Raw genomic sequence first — 24,152 nt, 5'->3', positions numbered from 1 at the left:
AGGGGGGAATCCTCATGCTCACCTTCCTAGAGACGCACACATGGCAGAAAAATCCACGATCAATGCCACCCCTTCCCTGCAACACTAACCCTTGGAGGCAACTTCAGCCAATCTACTGGCCCCATAATGAAAGGGACAGATTGAACTAATACCTGATTACGCCTGAGAGTGTGTTGACTGCGTAGTCCTGCTGTGGTCTGGGTTGCGGCAAGGTTGGCATCGGCAGACTACGTGCTGTGGATTGCAGCAGGGCGTTGCAGCTGGGTTGCGGGAGTAATCGGCCGTAGACACGTTGTCTGTTGCAATATCCTGCAGGATGTTGGCGAAAGCCCTGGTTACTGCAGGAAACATGGCCTGGTACTCGCTGGACTTCGTATCCAAAGGCTCCTGCTCCTGGGCATCACGCTCCAGATTAAATATGAGTGGTGGGTCATGATGCTTCTCCAGCCCAATGCTCCCATCACAGGCTTTTGCTCCCCCTGAAACAGAACCACAACAATGTGTCCCAAGAGCCGAGGGACCCTGCTGCAGGGTCATTCCTCGCCAGCTGTGCTGGACTCGTAAGGGGATGTCGCAAGTAGCAGGTAGCTCTCCAAGGAAGGGTCCTAGATGAGACAGAACTACAGCAAACAAGCTGATCAGAGGCAAGGAACTAAGTAGGACACACCTCTCATCCCTAGCCCAGTTCCCACACTGCTGGGCTTTGTGTAACCAGCCGGAAGCAGAAAGCAACCCCTTTTCATGTGGAGCTAGGCTAGGAAACGCAGACGTTTCCTAGGGTACAGCTGCACCATGGCAGAAGCTGCCATAAGAGCCTCTCCAGCTCACTGGGGACGGTGCTAGCACAAGCAATACATGAAGTGCAGGCCAGAGACTTGCTCCACAATTTAGCAAAGGCCTTGCCTGAAAGCCTTCAGTAAGTACAGCTCTGAAAATCAGTGCTGGGTCAGAAACCCCAGCTGGGCTTCAAATCCTTCAATGCGGTGGCCTTCGGGTTTGCAGGGGCGGACCCCAGGATGATGTGGTGGTGAAACGATGGTTTTGGAAAGCTCTACACACAAGGGAAACATAGCAAGGTGTCCTGGGGAGCTGGAGTCTGAGTTGCTGTAAAAGGGGAGAGCAAAACAAAAGAGGAAATACGAGGTACACCAGAATAGCCACAAGGCTGCGGAAATTAAACATCAATGTGGGGAGGCCAGATGCTGGCACTGACTGGAGAAGCCAAGTGCTGTGGGATGGAGGTAGGCCCAGCAGGTCTGAGGCTGAGGGAGGCGCCAACTTCAGTCAGCCACCCTCCGAGGGTGAACGGATGTGAGCTCTTCCACCAAGCACCGAGGGAAACAGCACTCCCAAGACTGCTGGGGTTTCTCATCAAAAGCCTTCCTCTCCACCTATTTTTTAAATGCCTCTGGCTGTCCTCTTCCCATAGCTTTGTTTCCAGACATCACCAGAACTGGCAATAGCAACCAGTGGAGCAATGGCACCAGCAATAGCACTGTGGCAAAAAGTCAGCAGGATACTCAAGCACCTGTCTGCCTTTGAGCATGTCTGTCGAAGTCACGGGTCTGCGTGTCTTACTGAGTCCGAGTGGGAGCAGCCTGTGCTCTGCGAGGCATCTGTAGCCCTGGAGCCTGCATCCCACCTTTACTGCAAACCTGTTTCAAAGGCCACCTTTGCGGTGCACAGCCTACCTCCTTTGCTCAGCCATCAGCAAATGCAGGAGAGATGCTCCTGGGAGGGGGAAGCTCATTGATAGTTTCACAGTTAGTAGGGTCAGAAGGGACCTGAGCAGATCATCGAGTCCGACCCCCTGCCGTGCCAGGAAAGAGTACTGGGGTCAAACAACCCCGGCAAGGTGATTGTCTAGCCTTGTCTTAAACACCCCCAGGGTAGGAGCCAGCACCACTTCTCTTGGAAGTTGGTCCCAGATCCTAGCCGCCCTGAACGTGAAGTCGCGCCTCCTGATGTCCAGCCTGAATCTCCCCTCTGCCAGCTTGTGACCATTATTTCTAGTCACTCCCGGGAGTGCTCGGAGGAACAGGGACTCCCCCAGTGCCTGCTGGTCCCCTCTGATTAGTTTGTAACAGGCCACTAGATCCCCCTCAGCCTTCTCTTGTGGAGGCTGAACAGGTTCAGGTCCTGTAGCCTCTCCTCGTAGGGCCTGCCCTGCTGCCCCCGACCATGAGAGTGGCCTCCTCTGGACCCTCTCCATGCTGTCCACATCCCTCCTGCAGTGCGGCGCCCAGAACTGGACGCAGTACTCCAGCTGCGGCCTAACCAGTGCCGCATAGAGGGGGAGGATCACCTCCCTGGCCCTGCTCGAGATGCATCTGTGGATGCATGACAGGGTACGGTCGGCCTTCCTGACTGCATCCTCACACTGCCGGCCCATGTTCATTGTGGCATCAATGATGACTCCAAGATCCTTTTCCGCCTCTGCACAGACGAGAAGGGAGTTCCCCAGCCTGTAGGTATGGTGCCGGTTCTTCCTCCCCAGGTGCAGCACCTTGCACTTGTCTGTGTTGAATCCCATCCTGTTCTCATCCGCCCACCCCTGTAACCTGTCTAGGTCCGAATGCAGCCTATTCCTCCCTTTTAGCATGCCCACATCCCCCCACATCTTAGTGTCATCAGCAAATTTGAACAGGGTGCTTTTTACCCCCTCGTCCACGTCACTGATGAAGATGTTGAACAGTGCGGGCCCGAGGACCGAGCCCTGGGGGACTCCACTGCCCACGTCCCTCCAGGTCGAAAATGACCCGTCCACCACCGCTCTCTGGGTGCGGCCCTCCGGCCAGTTGGTGACCCAGGTGACAACACCACAGTCCCCCAGTTTTTTAATTGTCTGGATTTGTTCTTGTACTGGGTTTTTAACCTCCAAAGAAGCTGGGACTCTGGCTATGGGCCTGTCTAAATGTGGACCAGACACACTACCTGTCGTGTAGAAAGCCTTGTACTGAGCCAACCGTAGTGCTTTTATCTCTCCATCCTTTCCAGCCGCTCCACTGTTGGGGTGAAACAACATCTAAAGGAAACAAGAAGGCAGCAGGTGAGAGAGTCCCAAACTTATCTTCCCCTGACCTGAGCTCTGACCCATTCTCCCAGTGCAAGCCTGTGCAGAGACACCCATTCTGCTTCCCCCACTCCCCACTAACAGCCCCTCTTGCAGACCAAGCCTCTGTTAGAAGAAAAGCTCTTCCAAAAGACACCTAGGCATCAAGCCTGGGGGAAAGGAAGAGCCGTTGATGCTCCTCAGCTGTGACCGCCCTGAACCTCAGAGCACGGTGTGGTTACTGCTGGGCCATAGCAGATCTGCCTGCTGGCTTTTTTGTTACCATACTCTTCGTCCTTGCTTTTGAGCCTCCTCTCCTTGAACATCATCCTGTTCCTCGAGGTGGACCCCATTTCCTCCCCAGGGCGCACCATGATGTGCTGGGGAAATGTGATCATCCAGGTCGCCTGTTTATAATGATCCCTCTTGTTTTTCCAGCTCATTGTTAAGCAACAGTGAGTATCCATCTTAAGAGCTGCTTCAAATGAGAGAGTTCCCTGCCACGGTTGGCAATGCCCTTCTTTTGCTCTAAGCAATGATTTCATAGACATTAGGGCTGGAAGGGACCCTGTGAGATAATGAGGAAGCACAAAGGTGTGACACCTTTGATTTTCCCGTCAGATGGCAGCTCTGCTGCAAGGGTCTGGAGTGAAAACAGTGCCTAGGCTAAGAGTTAGGAGCCTTGTTAAGGGCTCAGGTGTATCAGCAGGGAGGGGGCAGTGCCTTTTGGGAGCCAGCAAACAGACCATGATTTGCACGGGGTGCCTGTATTCCCCTACTGTAATTTCCCCCCCGCCGGAGAAAGCCAGACAGTGCAGCAGGATGCCAGCAAGACTTGCATGTCACTCCTCTCCTGCTGTTATTACAGCTGAGTTAGTGGCGGGGACATCTGAGAGATCCTGACAGTTATACAAGCAGGCCACAAGTTCACAGTGACTTCATGTCTCTTGTCAAGCGGAGGTTTGGGCAGTGGAGCAGCACAGTTCATCTCCTCTGACTCACCCGCTTTGTCCCAAGGACTCTCCCTTCGAAAGCAGCTAGAGCCCTGCGGAGGGGAGCTAGGACAACGGGGTGGGGTTGATTGTGTCTCAGCCAAAATCTGACACCCTCCGTCTGTACAAGACAATCCCCCGGGGCCCAAGATAGAGTTGCAGGGAAAGTGAACCCGTGCTTCTGGGGGCTTGTCTCTCCAAAAATATCTCCTTGGATCACCACTGCTCCATATGAGGCTGAATCACGAGAGGTTCCCTCCCTGGGAAGCAGTTAAAATGATTCATAAAGTTTCCACTGCCCTAAAAATGAGAAACATCTGTTGAGGTGGTAGGCAGCTGCCTGGCCAAGTTTAGCAACAGCACTCACAGCTGATCAGTGATACGGTTACTTAGCAGGTGCCCCAGCCTGCAGCCTCTGGACCGTACAGGCTAGCACGCCCAGGCAAATATAATCTGTGCCTTCAACTACATCCAAGTGCAAACCCCACCCAAGAACAGCTTTGCCTTTCATTTCTCCCCTACAGAGGAAAGACTAGGACCGTAACTCATTAGCGGGCAATGGAAAACAGAGCAGAGGCTCGGTCAGACTGTGCAGCATCCAGCCAGCGTGTCGACATCTGTTCATCCCTTTGCAAAGGCCCTTGCGTCCCAGCCAGAGCGTCTTTCATGGAGCTAGCAGCCATCCCAGAGGTCAACAGGGCTGTAACAGTTCAAAAGGGCATCTCTCCTCTTGCATCCCAAAATAGCAGGAGAAGCCAACACTGCAGTGCCTTGAAAAGGCACCAGGGACCTTCCTCTGAGCACGTGCTGTACTGCACACATGGTGTTTTCCTGACAGGACACACAAAGATATCACGTTCTTTGGGTAAATGTGATATCTTTTATTAGGCCAACTAAATAGTTGGGAAAATTGTTCATTATAAGCTGTTGGGCACAAGCGCCCTTCTTCAGGCATATCGAGAGTCTGCTGGCGAAATGACCTCTCCTAGGTAGAACAGGAGGCCCTTGGAGAAGTGATCTCTCTCTCTGTGGGAGAAGCTTCCAAATAAAGCTCAAAGGCCTGATAAGCAGGGATCCTGGTTTTCTCTGATTTAAAAAAGTCTCCAACTTTCAATTAAAAAAAAAATTAAGCTAAAATCCACATTTTTCCATGATCAAAATGAAATGCCACTAATATATAGGTATATATACAGTGGTGTTGCGTTTTGATCACGGAAAAATGTAGATTTGGGCTTACTTTTTTTAAACCGAAAATAGTTTGTTTGTTTTTTATCAGAGAAAACCAGGATCCCTGCTGATCAGATTTCCCTCCGTACACAAATTGACGCACAATTTCCAGCAGCCTTCATCCAAACATCTCAAAGCACTAGACTGGTTATTCACGCTGCCCTGGTGAAGTGAGGAAGTGTCCAGATGCCATTTTACACATGAGAATCGAGCCCAGAAAAAAACAGAGATGCGGCTAAGTCCTGCAGCTCGAATCTGCAGATTTCAGTGGGGCTTACATGGGTGAGACTGAGAGCAGACACTTCATTTCCGTGGTTGTACAATGCTCTGGTGATTTATGGCCACTGGCATGCATGAAGTGACGCAGAGAACACATAAAAGGATTTTTTTTAAAAGAAGCCAAGCAAACCAGAGGACTTCTGACCCACATCTGCATCCTCTTCTATGTGGGAACAAAATAGAGGGCGAGAGCAAGGAGACAGCATGCGAAGTCAAAATCCCTTGCTCAGCAGCTCTCCAGAAGGGATCGATATTGTATGGGGAGGGGGAGATCCAGACTCTCCATCAAACTGTCTTTGGCTTTCGGTCAGGGGTTGGAAGACATCCAGTCGGGAGCAGCCTCGCTGCATTTCTGGTTGGTTGCAGGATGAATGCACCCCATGCCCTACGGGTTGGCCTTCTCCCCTGTGCAGTTCCCTGAAGTTCAAGAAGGCTAAGCTTGCATGGACGCCGCGGGTTGTACCCATTCTAGGTAGCGCTTGATATGACTGCGTGTGCCAATGCAAAGCCCCTCCACCAGCTGTTAATGAGGTTCGTCAGAGTCAGATGAAGAGATTCTCAGAAAATGCCACAGGTCAGCCCCGGGAGCTTTCAGCGGGGACAATGAGCAGAGACTCTTGCTTCTCCGTTCGGACTCAGGCCTCTCCCCCTCCCTGCACCTCTTGGACGTCTCTGAGCCCCCTTAGCTCCTAGCGAAAGGCCCTCAGCCCATTGCTGGATTGAGACCCTCTCTGGCTGCCTCAGTTGCAGCCATTTCAGCCCCATCCTTATTATTACATGGAGGCGCGAAACAGGTCACCGGGGCCTCGGAGGGGGCTGTATGCAGTGCAGTGTCACCAACATCCCTCCCAGGCTCCTGCTGTCCTGAGAGCTCGGTCAGGCAATGCAATGCTCATGCAATAACCCTCCCTACTTGCTTGCCTACCACACTCAGAGACACAGGGGGCCTGTGGGTTGCTCACTGGAGCTGACAGCCCCCCAGCGCGGGGCTGGCTGAGCCATCGCCAGCACCGGGGTTACCCTCTAGGTATGCCTCTGGTCCTTGTCACCATAGCATCCTGCCTGGCCAGGTCCCATCCGCAGAGCCTTCCAGCTCAACTGCTCCGGGGCAGAACAATTCCTCGCATTCAGCCCTCCTGGCCGAGGCAGCTCGCGATTCGGCTAAGCTGTGCGAGGAATGCTGTTACCAGGAGAGCCGGGGAGCTCGGGCGCTGGAATGCCGATTAGTCCTGGCCTTTCACAGGCCCAAGCCTGTTTGGAGAAAAGGGGCTGGAAGCGGGGGGAGAGATGGGAGAGGAGCAGAAAAATATGTTGTTGATGGTTTGCTGCTTTTCTAGAAAACAGTGGAAGCACAGACAGACCCTCAGAAGGGTCCAGACAGCGCTCTGAGCCATTTCCTCGGGGCAGCACAGCTCACGGAAACCCTTGTTTCCCAACTCACTCTGCCTTCCTCCGTTCCCAAACTCCAGCAGAGAGAGGGAGGGTCCTCAGCCCTTTGGAGAGGCCCCCAGAAGTATGTTGGCCACTAGACAGCAGTACATAGGGAGAAGAAGACAATCAGATAGTTAGATGAGGCCTGTTATACCCCGGGAACATCTCACTTCATCTAAAAATTCCCCCTGAGACTAGATTAGAGACTAGATTTACTGCTCCCGGTCCCTCTGAAAGCTTCTTGCCCAACTACAGACAAGAGATGGGGCGAGAAGAACATATCGAACAATAGGGTAGCAAAATAAAATACATATTTTTGTGCTTTACTACGTAAAGAGCCTGTGGAATTTGCTGTCATAAAAAGGAGTCAAAAAAGATGAGATGTTTGAATCAAATAAGCAGTCAGAGTAACGTGATTTTAGGTACGGTACAGATCTATAAGGGAGATAAACCCTCCTGCTTTCAGCTATCAGTTAAACACCAACGGCCTGAGGCCAGAAAGAGAGTCCTCCTCGTAGAATGGCATTGTATAATTCTTTTCGTACAATCATAGAAAATGAGGCTTGGAAGGACCTTGGGAGGTCACATCTAGTTCAACCCCTGCTCAAAGCAGGACCAGCCCCAACTACATCATCCCAGCCACGGCTTTGTCTACCTGGGTCTTAAAAACCTCCGAGGATGGAGAGTCCACCACCTCTCTGGGTCACCTGTTCCAGTGTATCACTACTCTCCTGGTGAGAAAATTCTTCCTAATATCCAACCTCAACTTCCCTTGCTGCAACCTGAGCTCATTGCTCCTTGTCCTGTCACCTGCCACTGCTGAGAACAGCTCAGCTCCATCCTCTTTGCAGCCCCCCTGCAGATAGTTCAAGGTTGTTATTAAATCCCCCTGCAGTCTTCTCTCCTCTAAAATAAATAAGCCCAGTTCCCTCTGCCTTTCCTCCTTTCTTGCACTACCTTCCTGCTAGGACTGGCCGCTACCAGAGACTAGATACTGGATGAGACGGACCACTGGCCCTGCACAGCTAGGCAAAAGTTAGGCAAGTTTGCTCCTAGCATTTATCTGTCTTTAATTCAAAGAATGCTCCCTATGTGAAAACAGAGGATCCACACTGACAAATAGCTGTAACCTTCACAAACTAGTCTCTGCTCTCGAGATGCCAGCTACTACAGTGACTTTCTTGCATTCAAAGTTTCTAAGGCTCACTGTGGAAAGTGTCCCCTATTTAAACAAAGACTGAAGCCACTGCCCTGATCAGATCCAAGATATATATGTGTATGATGGTAGCTTACTACAGAAAGCCAGAACTGCCAGGCAAATATTTAACTAATTATAAGGATAGCAAAGCATGGGAACAAACCACCTCCAGATGTTGGGAAATCTCCTTTGCTGAAGGCTTATAAGAACAGGTTAGACAAACAAGGTATACTTGAGCCTGCTTCAATGATCTCTTCAGGTCCCCTTCCAGCTCTACAGTGCTCTTACGTTAAATTCAAATACAACTATCTAATTTAATTCACCTCCCTAACACTTCCCGGTGGTGTCTGTTCATTTTTAAGGCTTGTTTACTGAATTCCCTTTGATGCCTCTTGAATTTCTAAACAGCTATTCCTATTTGATGCACTGGCATCTTTTTGATATCCCAAGACTCTCCATCTGTGTTATCTGCCAAGACAAGAGCCAATTAAAAATCCAAACATTCATGAAGCAGGCTGAGCATGGCATATACAGTACTAAGTTAGAAAAAGTGGATGGTTCTATTAGAAATTTGAAACACTTTCAGTTTTCTTCGACTTCCCATTTATTGTTGCAGCTTTGCCGTTCAATAATGAAACTAAACAAACTGAGTTTTTGAAAACTTTCCAGCGAAAAGTTGGGTTTTGATAAAATATACGTTTTTTTAATCCTGTTGGAGGTTCTTTAGGGGGGGAATTAAAAAAAAAAGAAAGAAAAAATACATTAAAAATATTTTTTTCCTGTAAAAATTTTCATGTGGCGCTAAGGCAACTTTCCACGGCTACATCCACAAGGCATCTTGAACTGAAAATCAATATTACATTTATGCTCCCTTTAAGGTCCCTATAAACTAAACTACTATTTAAGTGGCCTTAGTATAAGCAATTATCATAGTCAGTGGTTCTAATGCCCCATTTAAAGTTTGACCTTGCAGGCGCCTATACATGAGCACAGAGGCTGCTCTGACCCAATCCATCGAGTCTGCTGGAGCATGGCAATCGCTGCACTCCAGCAGCCTCCTGCATCTTGTGTATCAATGTCCCCAAACTTGAAAACGGTGGCAGAGGTGCTTTAACCAAAGCTCGTTGAACGAGCATTACTTCAAGCACCCCTGCTGCTATTTTCAAGCACGGGGACGCTGATACAGGAGAAGCCATGGTGCTTGAATTACAGCAGCTCTCCGAACCACGCTGAAGTGCCACCCCTCTTCCCATCCCCTGCTATGTCAGTATAAAGGCTCTATATAGAGCAGTATGGTTTTAATCCTGTACTGGAAGAAGATAAACTTTACCAGTAGGCAACCTCCTAAGCATTGTGCCTTAATGCAATCCTTACTGCATAAGTGACACCATTTGATTGAGGCCTGCCTGTGAAAGGTGCCAGACAGCTGCAAACTCTCTGCCATGCATGTTACCTGTCACCTGCCTACTGGTGGGTGACTTTGCTATTTGAAAACAGGAGCTGCTCCCTTTTCGTTTGGGTTTGTATACCTGAGTAAGCAAGCTGGCATTAGGAACACACTCCTCTGACATGCAACTAATGACACGGGCGCGTTTGTCTGACATTTGTACCCTTGACACTTTCACTATGGTTTATTTTCACTACAAACAGTCCTGACTCAAAACAGGCCCCAGCACCATGACAGGTTGTACCAGACAGTAGTGAGTAGGGCTGGACCTGAAAGCAAGGTTACCTAAGTGATATAATGCACGGAAATCTACAGGTCTTGCAACCAGCCTCCTAAAGGGAAATAAAACAAAACCAAAAAAAGCCAACCCAGCTGTCAAAGCTATGCATACATCAGATGGTGCAAATACAGGGTTTGCTTTAGAGAAGATCTGTTAAGGCAAACCCTGCAACATCAAAGGGAGCTTTTGCTATTACCAGCTCACAAGCACCTGATTAAAGGGACTGCATCCCCATAGCCAAGTACAGCGTGCGGCTGTCTGCTACCAAGCAGGGAGGTACTGAAGCATGAGCTATTGGCTGTCCAGCACGGGAGTGTTGGGAAACACGAGGCCAAGTGATTGCTGACACACACAACCGCTCTCATTAGAATATAACACAATGACTTTAAGGCGTGGTGCTACTTTCACAGAGGAAGTTATTTTCTCCCCTCTGCAGGGTGTAGCACGCAGCAGACCAGTTGTATCCAGCTGGCCAGGAAAACTCAGGTCTCTGCTGGATTGAGTGCAAGGAGCCAGACAACTTCAAACACATCTGACAGGCTGCCTGCCGTTCTGTGGTCTGGTCCAGGAAGCACCAGCAATATCCTGGAGGCAGAAAGTACACTCAGTCGGACACCACCGCTTGCTGGTTCCCAGGGCAAGGAGCTGAATCCCAAAGCAGCTGAGTGGCTGACCTTATTGTGGCTAGAAGCAGCAAGGAAGAATCGCCCAAACCTAGAGAAAAGCTAGCCTTCCCGGGCTTAATTTACTCCCAGGAACACTTTGGGAGTGAGTGTTTGCAAAAGCCATTTGATCCATCAGAAAGACAACGTGACCACTGCATCCCCAACTCCATGGGAGGAGAAACAGTCTTGCTAGGACAGTGCTGGGAACCCCTCTCACTGACATATGGCCAGGAGAAAGCGCTGGGAAAAACCTAGCACAGGCAAGGAAGACAGTAGAGGAGACCCAACAGGGCTTTTTTGCTCCCAGAAACCTTGAACCCTAGAAGATCTCTCAGGAACACTAGTAGTTTTCAACCACTTAATGAGCGGGTGACTGCAGGCAGGGCAGATGCAAGCTCTGGTGGGGTGACTGGAAGACGGTCGAAGTGCATCAGGACCTGAGGCAGGTGCACAGGACTTGCAGCTGTTATGAAAATCTAGCATTTAGAGTCAACGTGCAACATGCTCCTTTGAACACCAGCACACCAGGAAGCCCACAGCTGCCCTGTACCCTCACCGCGTGGTGCCCGGTATTTTCTCCGGTTCCTGGTGCCTTTGTGGGCAGCCCATCTTCTGTTTCTTCTTTGCAATGTGCAGTCTGTTCTTTCCTTTCCTTATATATTGGGCATGCACTGTGGGAAGACACCACACTAAGGCTAGGAAGCTCTGCTAGCCAAGCCCTTGCCCATGCCCACCTCTCATGGCTATTATAATTCTTGGGAAGGGGGTTAGGAAGATCAGTCGTGAAAACCACCACTATAGATGGGTAGTGCTCCTGAGATAATAGTGTAAATAGTGACCATGCCTGGCTGACCTTTTATTTCATTGCCATGAACTGATTACTCCTTGCTCTCTAGCAAGGATCATGGCTCACTTCCTTGGATCATCTGGCAAGGATAGCACACAAGGCAATGGGGGTGTCCTTGGTCTCTCCTGCACCTTTCCTGTGGCATGCTGCCTTTGAGGCTTTCCATCTATTGCCCCAAAGATCTGAAGTTTGTTATAGGGGGTTTTTGGGGGGGGGTCTATGGGGATAGAGGGATGGAAAACAAGTTCTTGTGGACTTTTCTGCACTTAGTGCCTATTACATGGCTGCTTGCTTACATGGGACTTGACTCAGTGATCCAAATGGCCTGTTCCAGTCCTATGCTCCCATAACAGGGTTAATCAGAAATCATGAAGCTATATGAACTTTCGCCTGCCCTATCCACTCCCATTGTTTACCTACTGGCTCATAAGAGGGCTCCATAAACAGAATTCAGTACCAACAAAGCTTCAACAGGCTCCGAAAGCAAATAAGAAATCCCCACGGGCTGGGTTGAGATGAGCGCAGGAGGGTGGACTTTTAAACCTTGTCGGTGGGATTCCCATGAATGGCTATAAGAGCCATGCACCAAACTCCTGAGCAATGCTCAAAAAATGTGTTCCTGCAACGACTGTCTTACAAACTACATGAGGAGCTGCTAGTCGTTCAGGCAGACCGAAAATTGCAGCCAGGGGCTTTGACATGTTGAGCATGAACATGTTTGAGGCCCAGCTCAGCCAGAACGCGGGGTGAATCATATCCCTGTGTGTCCAGACAAGCAAGGCTTGTGCACCCTGCTCCGAGTGCATGGGAATCTTTCAACTCTGAGACGAGCGCCCAGTGGGTAATGAGCATGGGGAAAATTGCAACCACTGAGGCACAGGGCTCATCACTAGGCCTCTGCTGTGAAAGGTGCAGGGAGATGGATCTAACAGGTGAACTGCCATGCAAAGCCCAAGAGGCAGCTGTGCCAAGTCCTGATCCTCAGATTCTCTCGGGCAGCGCCGATCGACTCCAGCCATGCACAGAGCCAAGGACAGGCCCACCGCCCACCAGAGCAAGGTGGAATTTGTCCCGCAATCCCAGATTTATGGGGTGCATGCATGCGTTCACCAGGTAGCTTGGCACCTGGGCCCTCAGTGTGCAAAACAGCTTCTTGCCCTGCCTCACCTATGCACTCCATCTGTGATACAATGGTCAAGTGAGGAAATAGCAGAGGAGGTCATGGAGATCCCAGTCGTGGTACAGATCATTTGCAACTGTCCCCTCGCTGACAACGAAGTGTGGTCCAATGGTCAAAACAACTGCACCAGAATCCAAGGCCTCTGCGTCCCGGTCCTGCCTCATGACTCCACACAGGATCACTAATTCATTTCTGCAACTGCGCTACTTCTTGTCGGCTTCTCCTCCAATGTGGACTCCAAGATTGGTGGGAAGCTACAAGGCTCCTCTGCGGTGCTGCTCAAACCTGGTCTGGCAGGAAATGCTCACCCTAGGCAAGGCACTGACCTGGCAGGTCACTTCACTCCTCTCTGTCCCTGCTATCCCTTTCCCTCTTTATCTGCCCTGTCTGTTTAGACTTCTGTACATACCCTTGGGGACAAGGACTGTCTCTCACCATACAATGAGTCTCAGCTGAAGCTTCTTGGCGCTACTGCACTACACATAACAGCCATGAAACCAACCCTCTGCAGTCATAGCCATGGCCAGAGACCCCACCCCATCGAGCACAGGCACAGCTCAGACATCTCTTGAATAGCAACTCAGTGGTCACAGGAGTCATCGTCAAGGTGGAGTCCTTTCTTGTGGGGCTGGGCCTGAACCCCGTTAGATCCAACTGACTTAAAACCAAAGCTGGATCCAGGCGAAGCTGAGAGCTGGATGGTGGAAGTGGATCCTTTAAGCCAAGCAGTAATGCCAACCCCTTGCCAGCCGGTCCTGAAGAAGCCACACATATGCTATCGTTTCCCACTAGTAACCAGGCAATGGTTGAGCACAGATGCTGGGATTGTAATCTGCTAAGTCTATGTAACGTCTCAATCAGCATTTCACATCCCGTGGGTCACAACCAAAAAGACGGTCGGAAGAATATATGAAATGGTCATAAACAAACTTTAAAGATGGATCAACAAACGTAAAAAATGGATTGTCCTTTAAAGGCGAAAAACACTGGAAACCATGGCTTTTCCCTTGGAGGCTGGCAGAGTTGCAGCCTGCAAGGGGCTGCTTGGGGCCACCCATGCCCCACACACCCCCTGCCCCACACACTGGGGGCTGGGGGCAGCGAGTTGGGAGTGAGGGGCACTGAGTCAGGACTGGCCATTGATGTTTACTAATGGGTCCTGGTACAAAAAAGGTTGAGAACCACTGGTTTAAATGATGCTCCAGTTCAAGCACCAGCAACCTGTCTATAGCAATGCCTATCATGAGTGCCCCCAGGGTGAAACCAGAAGAAGGGAAGATGCAAGCAGCTACCTCTATGAGGGTATCAGGATTCAGCTAAATGGGGAAAGGGGGCTGCTACCTACTTTGTGTCCATTGTGCGATTGCCCAAAGAGGACGTCAGACACATCCAGGCCATCGAAGCGTCTGTGGGGAGGGAGGGTTGCATTTGCCAGGGACACTACGGTGGGGAAGATGTCCAAGGTGCTGGAAGAAAGAGGTTGGTTTCATTAGAAAAATGGACACAACTGTCTGGATAAGTCCCCTCCACACTCCCAAGCTTGAAGCCTGCTCCTCAGACAGCCCAGTCCTTACATGCCAGTCAGTGCAGCCTGGGCCGGGATGTGCTGGGAACCTGGACTGCCTGATGCGCTGTGTTAGCTAGCACACTTTTCGGATGGTAGCAAGAGCATGTGCATGAGACATTTGTAATGATGACCCTGCCTCCAAAAGGAAAAGAACTGGCTCCCTGGACTTTGCCTCCATCCCTGCATCCCTCCAGAGACAAGGGGACCCATCCACCTTTCCTACACAGATGCACTGAGACAGGCCAGAGCTGAGAAACCTGGAGTCTATCTTCAGGACATATTCAGCCTCCCCACCAGCAGCACATCCAAGCACCTTGCTTCCATCTATGAACCTATCTATGCACAACTTGAGGAAGAGTTGGGGAAACACAGGCAGGAAGCAGGGGCTGGACTCACCCAAGGTCTGAGGTGAGGACCCTGCTTGGTTTTGTGTTTCTACAGTGCCCAGCAGAGCAGGACCTGGTCCTACTACTGTATACATGCTTTGAAGCCAAAGCCACCCTAGCACCAGTGCCTGGCCCACAGCTCCCCGCCCAGCCCGTATAGGTGAGCAGCTCCTGCTAAGAAAGGATGGAGCAGCACTACAGACGCAAAGCTGTCTTGCATGCTCCGGGGTCCCCACTGAAGACAACGCTAGCTAGGGATCCTGCAGTACAGGTTGGCCTCAGGAGCTTGCCCACAGTCCCCATAGAAGGCAATGGGTCACCCTCTAAGGAGACCATTATTTTTTCCATTCACCCACAGCAGAGCTTATACCCCTGGGAAAATGTGGTCTCGCTATTGCATCACGCAGCAGATGTAGAAGCCAGAATGGAAAATGCTCGGTGCACTTATCCCAAAGAGCCTGTCAGCATTTCCACCATAATCCTGTCCTTTCAGGGGCTTACAGCTGCACCATAAAAATTGCTGCAGGCTCATTCTGGGTTACTCCACATATGCTGAGGCTGTGCTATGGGCATGACACACTGAGCAGAGTGCACGACCCTGCTTCCTGCATCTCAGGCTTTGCAGCAGAGTGACATGGCGGGCCCAGAATGGAAGGGGGGAGTTTCTGCCTCAAGGCTTTGGCACTGTCTACTTGCACAACCACTACCAGGATGCTCCTGCATGAACATGTAGCAAGCCGCAATCCCAGGAAGTCTTCCTGGGTCCAGGAGGCCAAAAACCCAAACAGACCAGTCGAGGGACTGGCAATCAGAAACTGACTTCCTTTGCCACTGACTTACAGTGCAGCCTTGGCGAAGTCACTTTAACTTTCTGGGCCAAATTCCCCAACGTGGGCAGGCACAACCCAAGGGAGATAAGCAGCAAATCCAGCTCTCTGCATCCCTGTTTCCTGTTATCTAGCCCTCCCTTTAGCATCTCCATTCCCCCCTTTAATCCTGCTCCCTGGCACAAGCATGAATGGACTCCAGTGAGTGCCAAATAGGATTCCCACATCCCCTACGGCGGATCAACACAGTGCCCTGCTCCTGTTTGCACAAGGTGATTCGAGGCTGCCACAATGAGCTATGTCCCAGATTTGGTGACAGGTGTGCTCATCAGCAAAGCCCCCTCCCCTGCACACAGGAAACAGAGCATTGGCCATTTCCCAGAGTACACCATCCCACACGGACCATGTGCACGGACAGAGGAGAAACATTCCCAGTAGAAGGGCACTGAGACCGCTGGGCTGGGCTGGCCAAACACAGGCTGCGAGGGGACGTGGTGGCCCTCTGGGAGTAAACACCAGCAAGAGGGAATGAGCACCGAGCTATTTAAACCAGAGGACAATGCTGGCTCAAGGACAAATGGGGATCAACTGCTCTGGGTAAATTTAGTCTGGAAATGCAAAGAAGGATTGTAAACATCAGGGTCATGAAGTTCTGGAACAGCCTCCCCCACGAAGAGGACAGGGAGATGGGCCAAAAGCCCTGGGTGGTGTTAGGATGGAGCCTGAGTCAATAAGGGGGAACCTACGCCATGGACCTACAACAGCAGAGCACGGGACACGGACGCACCAGTCCCTGTGTCCCTCAAAGCGCTTGGAGAGGTGCGGATAAGGGCTCGGCAGAACCTCTGGATCTGATTCAACATCTGCACTGGGGTTTTAAGGCAGCCCAGGGGGCAGTGCATTGAGCATCCCCTGACTGCCAGGGACAGCTGGAGGGCCCAGCCACCACTCTGTGAACTGCAGCATCTCCAGCAAGCGGGCTGGGGAACACAGCTGGCAGTGGGCTCCCAGTGGCGGTACCAGCAGGTGCCATTTACAGGTGCCAGGCTGGCTGCCAGCGTGGCTCAGCAAAGAGGACACACCTCCTCCGGTAGCAGCCTCCTCCTCACCGGCTTATTCAGAAGCTGTAAAAGTCACTGATAACAACAGGAAAGTATATCCGCCCTGGATCAGCAGCCCTGGTCACGGTGCCAATGTGCCAAGACTCTTCTCTGCAGGCCCTTTGCACGCCCTCATCCCCAGCCCTGCTGAAAAAGCAGGTAAAGCCTCTGCCTCAGCCAGAGTTCGCACACACACAGTGGAGCCTCTCAAGGGAGAGGCTTCCTCCTGTCTTGCAAACCCTCAGGCCTGGCAACAGAGAGGAATCCCCTTGCGAGGAATCCCCTTGCTTTAGGAAGTAAAGCTTAGATACCAGCACAGAGGGAAGGGGGGGGCATGTTGTGCTGCAATACAAGCTCCCATGGCAGGAAATCCCAGTTCTTCCCCTGGGGACTGATTTAGCCTCTGCCTTTGCTACCCACCCTGACACGCTACCGCTCACCTGCTGCGGGGGAGGGCTGAGTTTGCAGCCCACAGCTACAAACCTCATCTGAGAAACTGGGCAAAGACAGGACGGTTTGCTCAGGCCAAGCTCTGTGCTGCCACAGCTCCATGATTAGCAGAATGCAGTTGGCTGGTTTAAACCCATCTCAGGTACCACCACCCGAGCCACAGTCGCTGCACTGACCTTGACAGGTTGCAATGGTGGGCGGATGAGAATAGGATGGGGTTTAACACTGATAAGTGCAAGGTGTTGCACATGGGGAGGAAGAACCGGCACCACACTTACAGGTTGGGGAACTCCCCTCTTGCCAGCACGGAGACGGAAAAGGATCTTGGAGTCGTCATTGACTCCACGATGAACATGGGCCGGCAGTGTGGGGAGGCAGTCAAGAAGGCCAACCGTACCCTGTCATGCATCCACAGATGCATCTCGAGCAGGTCCAGGGAGGTGATCCTCCCCCTCTATGCGGCACTGGTCAGGCCGCAGCGGGAGTACTGCGTCCAGTTCTGGGCGCCACACTTCAAGAGGGACGTGGACAATATGGAAAGAGTTCAGAGGAGGCCACTCGTATGATCAGGGGTCAGCAGGGCAGGCCTTATGAGGAGAGGCTACGGGACCTGAACCTGTTTAGCCTCCAAAAGAGAAGGTTAAGGGGGGACCTTGTGGCCTGCTACAAACTGGTCAGGGGGGATCAGCAGGTATTGGGGGAGTCCCTGTTCCCCCGTGCGCTGCCAGGAGTGACCAGGAATAACGGTCACAAGCTGGCAGAGGGTAGGTTTAGATTATATATTAGGAGGCGCTACTTCACAGTCAGGGCGGCTAGGGCCTGGAACCGGCTTCCAGGGGAAGCGGTGCAGGCTCCTAGCCTGGGGATTTTTAAAAGGAAGTTAGATGAGCACCTTGCCGGGGTCATCTGACCCCGGTGCTCTTTCCTGCTAAGGCAGGGGGTCGGACTAGATGATCTACCTAGGTCCCTTCCGACTCTAGCTACTATGAAACTATGAAACTGCAGAGATGCTGACAAAGCCGGTGCTTCAAGGTGGAAGGTGCCAGCAGAGCAACCTAGCCCTGCACTCCTGACTTAGTCACCTTCCCTGCTAACGCTAAGGAGCAAAACTGGAAGGCTATGGGAGTTCTGCCTGAGAAAATGCTTCTGGCCCAGGCCCACAGTTATTACCCCGCATACAGTGCCTGTTGCATCAGCTGGAAGAGGAGGGACATGAAGGTTCCTGCTTCAATCCGTTTGGGGTTAGCTGCTAAGAGACTGAGAAATCAAACAACAAACAACAGCGGGAAGGGCTGTAAGGCAGGCTCATTGGAAGGTCGCCCTCGTGGAGACAGGCCGGTCAGTTAGTCAAGCAGCGAGATTGCTAAGCTGGCTCCAAACTGGAAGTGATCCTTTTTGATTCCCCCAAAATGATGGTGCTCCGGTCCACCTCCCTGCTTTGGGGCACGCTTGAGGAAGTCCATATGCTCAGCAGAGAGCATTTGCTAATCCCCACCCAGACCCCTAGGGACTGAAACACCCTGGCAGCTGCAGGGGCTCAGAGCAATCTCAAACCACTGTATGAAAGCCAGTTTGAAGCAGCTGCCAAGGCCACTGGACACAGGGACACAGGAGAGGACCCCAGGGAAGTGAGAGAGAGAGGGGTGTGCATTGGACCCCTGCGGCAGTGTTTGTAGTGTTTTGAAAGCTCAAAGCAAAAGTTCAGTGAAACAACCACAGGTCACGTGTGCTGAATGTGGCCCCAGTTCTGCAAAGGGACCTTCCGAGCCTCACAGGCAGGTCCTTGTGCAAAATTAGACTCTTGTCGTGATGCCAGCCCCTTTCCGCCGGACACTGAGCATGCTCATAAGAATCTGCCCTGAAGAGCGTAGCATCCAAGACGAGGGTCCAGGAGGCCTGTCTGGAAACAGCACCCCTCAGGGCTACTCCCCAACCCAATCCACTGGTTTGTGATGCTCACACAGAAGCCAAGCCTTGGGTTTATAACTCTCCTGCCTATGAAGTGGTCCCAGCTGCTGCTGTCAGTCTCTTTCCCCACCCACTCTGTGAGAAGTGTCCTCTCCGACTGGCTCTGGATCAAGAAGATCCAGCTGATCTGTCCAGGAGATCACATTCCAGCATCCCTTGCAGCTATGAAACCCTGATGTCTCATGCTGTGATATAACCCCCAATGTCAAGTCATCCTTCCTGCCGAGGTTCCAGATCTTCCGTCCTAAACTCAAGGGCTCTTTCTTCATTGGTGTCTTGGAATCAAGAACATGGCCATAGGGATATGTTCTCTCCCCTGCTTGCCAAAGGGAGGAAAGACCAAAGACTATCGTCAAATGTGACACAACTATGTTGGCTAGGTCACCCTTGTTAAAAAATGGATGCACGCTAGAGTCAAAGATTCACATTTAGTCCCACAGCTCTTCCACTGAGTTCTCTTTGTTAGACTGACAGTGTTTATTCTCCCCATAAAGATAAAGACAGTTCCTCGTCCCTGGGACAGGAACGTCCAAAGCACACAACCCACTTCCTTGTGTTAAGATCAAATGCAGAAGTTCCTGACCATGTAATGCAGTAGTGGCAAAAATCTCCGTGGGGTAACATGTACTTGCCCTGTGGAAAATTTCATAAAACATCTGGCTTCTTAAAATTCACCTTTCCAAGAAATGTGTGAAGGCAGATATGATGCAAGAACATGGGAGTCAGATGGAAATCTAGTGTTGAAAGGAGAAGTAGCTTTGGCTACACAGCAAAAAGCAGCAAGAGAACTGCTGGCAAATAAAGTCGCTCCAGCTTCCTGTTGAGAAACAATCACCATTCTGACTACACACACTTCTCCCAGCTTGTTCAAGACAAGCCGTGGGATGAATGCTTTGTAAGATCAAAGCAGCAAAGCCATAAGAAGCTGGCAAGTTTCTTGGAGGATGCTCTGACCAAGTCTTTCTAAGAGTCTACCTCCAACTACATTTTGCTGAGGATGGTACAACACACGTGACTCTGTAACACTAAAGAGCTATTAAGCAAGACATGCCCTTGCCTTCAAAAAAATCCCAGAGGAGCTTTACTCATGCCCACATCACTTTGCCATGCAATGTGTGACAGAAAAAGGGAAGGCAGATACCCTGAGCTGTCAGTGCACCCCAGCCTCCTCCGCCTCCTGCCTGCCATGACTTGATGTTGATATATATATGTTTAGGGACGATTCCCTCCACAGGCTGGAATAGCCTCTTCTTTGGTGCTTTAGGGCTATAATTGTGGCCTCCTGCTGCCCCTATAGCCAAGCCCATGTCTCGCAGGTGACCCGATTGCCCATTGAGGGGGTTCTCTCAATCCCAAATCAACTCTGGGTCCCTCAGACCCAAACCCTTGTCCAGACTTCAGCTTTCTCATTTCATCCTGCTGCACAGGAATGAGCATCAGTCTTTTTATTTGGCTAAGCCCCCTCAGCCCAGGTCCACTGCCTCGGACCCTGGGCCCCAGCCCCACACATCTCTTAACCAAAGCTGATCTCACAAATATGGCGTGTTCCTGGCACCCTGCTACATGGCCTGCAGACCTCCCCTACAGACACAGCCTGGGCCTCTGGTCTTAAACTTGAATGCATAGAAGAAAACCAGGACACAATGGATTAACCATCTGGTTATAACTCATCTACACGCCCCTCAGGACCCTAACGACTGTCAACCTCATAAGAAGCTGCCTTGATACCTCCCCTGCCCAGGATACCTTCTTTTCCCTGTCACTCAGCTCTGCCTTCCTCTCCTTTCCCTATTACCTACAGACATAAACTGCCAGCCCAGCTCAAAGACTGGGCTTATATATAGCCCAGCCCTGCCCTTTCTGGTCACCTGGCCACTGCCCCCAAAGACGGGACCAGGTGTTCCTGCTCAGCCTAACAAACTGTTTGGCTCTTCTTACCCCACAGCCCTCCTCAGCGTCTTAGCAGTCCCAGGGCTCAGAGCTTGAGTCTCTGATGGTGCCATTTGCTGCAGCTGTGTCCCCACAAGCTACAGCCGTCTGGTTTGCCTAGGGACCCCACCACCCTTTCCTATTCCTCTGTGGGTGCATCTACATGTGCATATTTGCTGCACAGTAACTGAGAACTACTGTGCAGTATGGGCGTGCATCTACATGTGCACGCCTGTACTGCGCAGTAAATATGGCGACTTATGCTGACTTGATGCAGGTATCAAATTTATGCCCAGGTACTGCACAGTAACACACATGTAGACACCTTACTGCATAATAACACTGTGTGTGTGGACCGACTTGGCACTAAAGTTAGTCCCAAGTTGGTCCACACACACAGTGTTACTGTGTTTTAACACCTGCATTTGTAGATGTTGACCTAAACCCACTTACTGCGCAGTAAATTGGACGTAAATTAACATGCTGATGTGTCCTGTATGTAGTTAAAGGAGTTGAGGCTCCTGTTCAGAGCATGCTCTTCTTCAGCCACCTATTTCAGTGCTCAATTTTTTTTAATCGGTGAAATCGGTCAAGACACTGCAGCGGGATGGAATCATTACCTCCGTTAAGCAGAGTAGTCCCCATAGTTCCAGTAGATGCAAGTCTGCACTGGCACAAGGGAGGCACGAGCATGCGCAAAATGTCTACAAGATGCAGCATTTCCCAGTTAGGTGCTGACCTGCTTTCCAGGACTGTGCACCCATTCCATCAACCCTAAGTCAGAAGGGCTGTCCCAAACATGATTACACAGAGGAAAATCAGGGTTAACCTTTATAAACCAGGCCCGTGAAGTCAATATGAGAGAAGGAGCTGGAGGAACTGCACGGAGCAGACATCTTAGGGCTGGCCTCAGGGCCTTTATATATTCTGGAAACCTCCTGCTCCTGGGGGATGAGCTAATCATGTTTGTGCCCCTTGTTATACAAACTCAGCATGTGTGTGACCTGCCTGGCTTCTGAGTCACTCAGCTGCTCCAGGTGAGTCATCCCAGAGGGAGCTTCAACAGCAGAAGGCATCACACAGGAAGGGCCCAACCCCACAGGGTTTATGCAAACAAAGATCCTGCACCACTGTGAATGACAGATATACAGAGACTGTAGGATCAGCTCCTTAAGAGATAACACTCCACACGGTCTTCTAAATGTCACCCCTGAGTCCAAGCCTCTCCATCTCACCACTGAGCTGGGGGAAGTGGGGGGGACCATCCTCAGCAAGGATCCCCAGTTGCACACAAATGATTTCTTTCTCAGTCCCCACCCTAGGCTCTTGGGAACACTAGAGTTCAGGCAGTCATGACTGCAATGTCTTTAACCTCACGGCTTTATGTAGAGGTGAACATTTTGCCTTTTCGCACCCTCTGCCTTGCAGAGAGCACTTGAATCCACTGCTCACATTTCCAAAGCCAGTGTGTCCCAACCAGGATGCAGATTCCTCCCCAGCGCGGTGCAGTCTTTGCTCTGTTGGCAGCCTGCAGACAGGCAGCTGGAGCACAGCCAGATGAACACATATGGCATGCCCCTACCACAATGCCACTAGCCGTTCACACCTCCTGAGGTAGATATTCTGCCGTTTCCCTTCCTCCAAGGCAATGACTGAACCAGAGGCCTCCAGCTCCTGCCTCTCCCCAGGTCCTACTGAGATCACAGCCAGCTGTGGGTGGGATGCTGCATCCCTCTCTCACCCTTATGCAACGGGCTCACTTACAATCTTCACAGAAAAGAGGGATCTGGACCAGGCTATGGGTGACATTTTCCAATGCATCTGTGTACTCCAAGTGCCCAAATCAGGTGAACCCCTTCATCGCCGGCTTCGGATACCAGGATCTGGTGTTCAGAGTTTCTTCTGAGTTCCCACTACTGCCCTCAAAATAAACCCTGTCGTGGTTCTGGGTAAGCGGTTTGTTCCTATCACCTTTTCCCTGATTTTCCCCCTTAAAAAGGCCCCTTCCCTCCTTCTCCTTTCTTTCTGCTGTGCTCCCTCCTGCCCTTGATGGTGGTGGTTCACTGTAAACTCACCACAGTCCCATGTATCCCATTGCTTGCACCTTTGATGCCTCCCAAGCCTCCCTCCATGGGCAATCTGCTACACCTGTTCTGGGGGCTACAGCGTCCCAGGCTCCCAGCCTTGAACTGGCACTGACTGCGGATATCAAGCCCCGTGACCCAGTGCATTAGACGAGGCAACTACAAATGACAAAGGCCCTGCTTTGCTGCACTCTTCTTCACTGCTCCTGCTACCCCCACACCTGCCCCTGCCCTTGGCCCCCAGAGCACATCAGTGACGCTCACCAGAGTTGCACCACCACTTCCATCACTCCAGTTTTGGCCCAGAGCAAAGCTGATTAAAGATGACAGGCTGTCAGCCCATCCCTTGTAATTTCCTGCCTCTGGTTGGCTTGATCTTTATTAAACCTCCCAGGGGCTTGTTGACTGGGAACTTCCTTGTCTGAGACCGACTCCCCCTCGGCGCTTCTGGGTAAGCACACGAAGTGCATTTGAGGCCACTTGTGCTTTGTTTACACGCAGGTAGGATCTACACCAGCTCCAGATACGTCAGAGAGCAGGAGATTACTGGATGCAGGCCAGGCTCTGTGCTCCTCTCAGTCCAATAAGAGGAGACCTCGTACTGCAAAAATCGCACCAGGCTGAAGGAGCTGCTCTGTGATCCTCCTTGCTGCCCCCAAGATGGACAGTGGCCGTCACAGAGCGGTACACAAAGCCGGACTCCTCTGGTGCTGTTTGCACCTGGAGGATTTCACCTTTACCTTGTGCCGGAGAGTCTGCAAGCACCTTCTGCTCCCTGTGCCTGCACCCGGCCTGTATGCTCCACAACACAGTTCACGCTGTGGCTCCGGCAGCCTCCTCAATGTGCTGCTGGCAAACCTGCTGGCCTGGACCCAGGCCAAGTCAACGCAGCAGTGCGCTCTCTCTGGGTCACTGCAATGCATTGGATAATCACACCGTCAGCCAGCAGTAGGGGTTTTACACCATTCCTGGAGGGATCCAGACTCAGGCTAGCCCTGGAGGGAGGATATTAAGGTGGCAGGGTCCTTGTTCACATCAGACATAGCAGAGCCTTTCTTTTGCAACCACAAATGTCTTTCTCTGAAAAGTGGTTTGCGATTGGGTTATATAAGCCCCAAACAACGAGTTAATGTGAGAGCAAATAGCCTCCCCAGCTGTGACTGAAGAATAAGCTGGAACCAGCTGTGACAAAAGGCTGCAGGCAGGCATCAGCAGGTGGGGAGGATATCAGAAGAAGTGCCAC

At 51.4% G+C, this 24,152-nt stretch overlaps 1 protein-coding gene across 3 annotated transcripts in view; it reads right to left on the bottom strand.

The window, feature by feature from the left end:
• The window catches only part of ARSG (arylsulfatase G), a 60,639-nt gene that overhangs the window by 5,702 nt on the left and 30,785 nt on the right, over positions 1–24,152 (bottom strand). For all 3 annotated transcript variants that reach the window (XM_090059733.1, XM_090059734.1, XM_090059735.1), the window contains 3 exons: positions 13,944–14,064; positions 2,935–3,025; positions 153–479 (listed from right to left, as the gene is read on the bottom strand). In XM_090059733.1, coding sequence (XP_089915859.1) covers positions 157–479; positions 2,935–3,025; positions 13,944–14,064 — 535 coding nt within the window. In that variant the 3' untranslated portion in view covers positions 153–156. The remainder of the gene's footprint in view (positions 1–152; positions 480–2,934; positions 3,026–13,943; positions 14,065–24,152) is intronic.

Source organism: Crocodylus siamensis, chromosome 8 (assembly GCF_052110815.1).
Source record: "Crocodylus siamensis isolate JL-2025a chromosome 8, ASM5211081v1, whole genome shotgun sequence".
Taxonomy (NCBI): domain Eukaryota; kingdom Metazoa; phylum Chordata; order Crocodylia; family Crocodylidae; genus Crocodylus; species Crocodylus siamensis.
The sequence above is the reverse complement of the archived record's forward strand: the minus strand, read 5'-3'. Positions and strand labels throughout refer to the sequence as shown.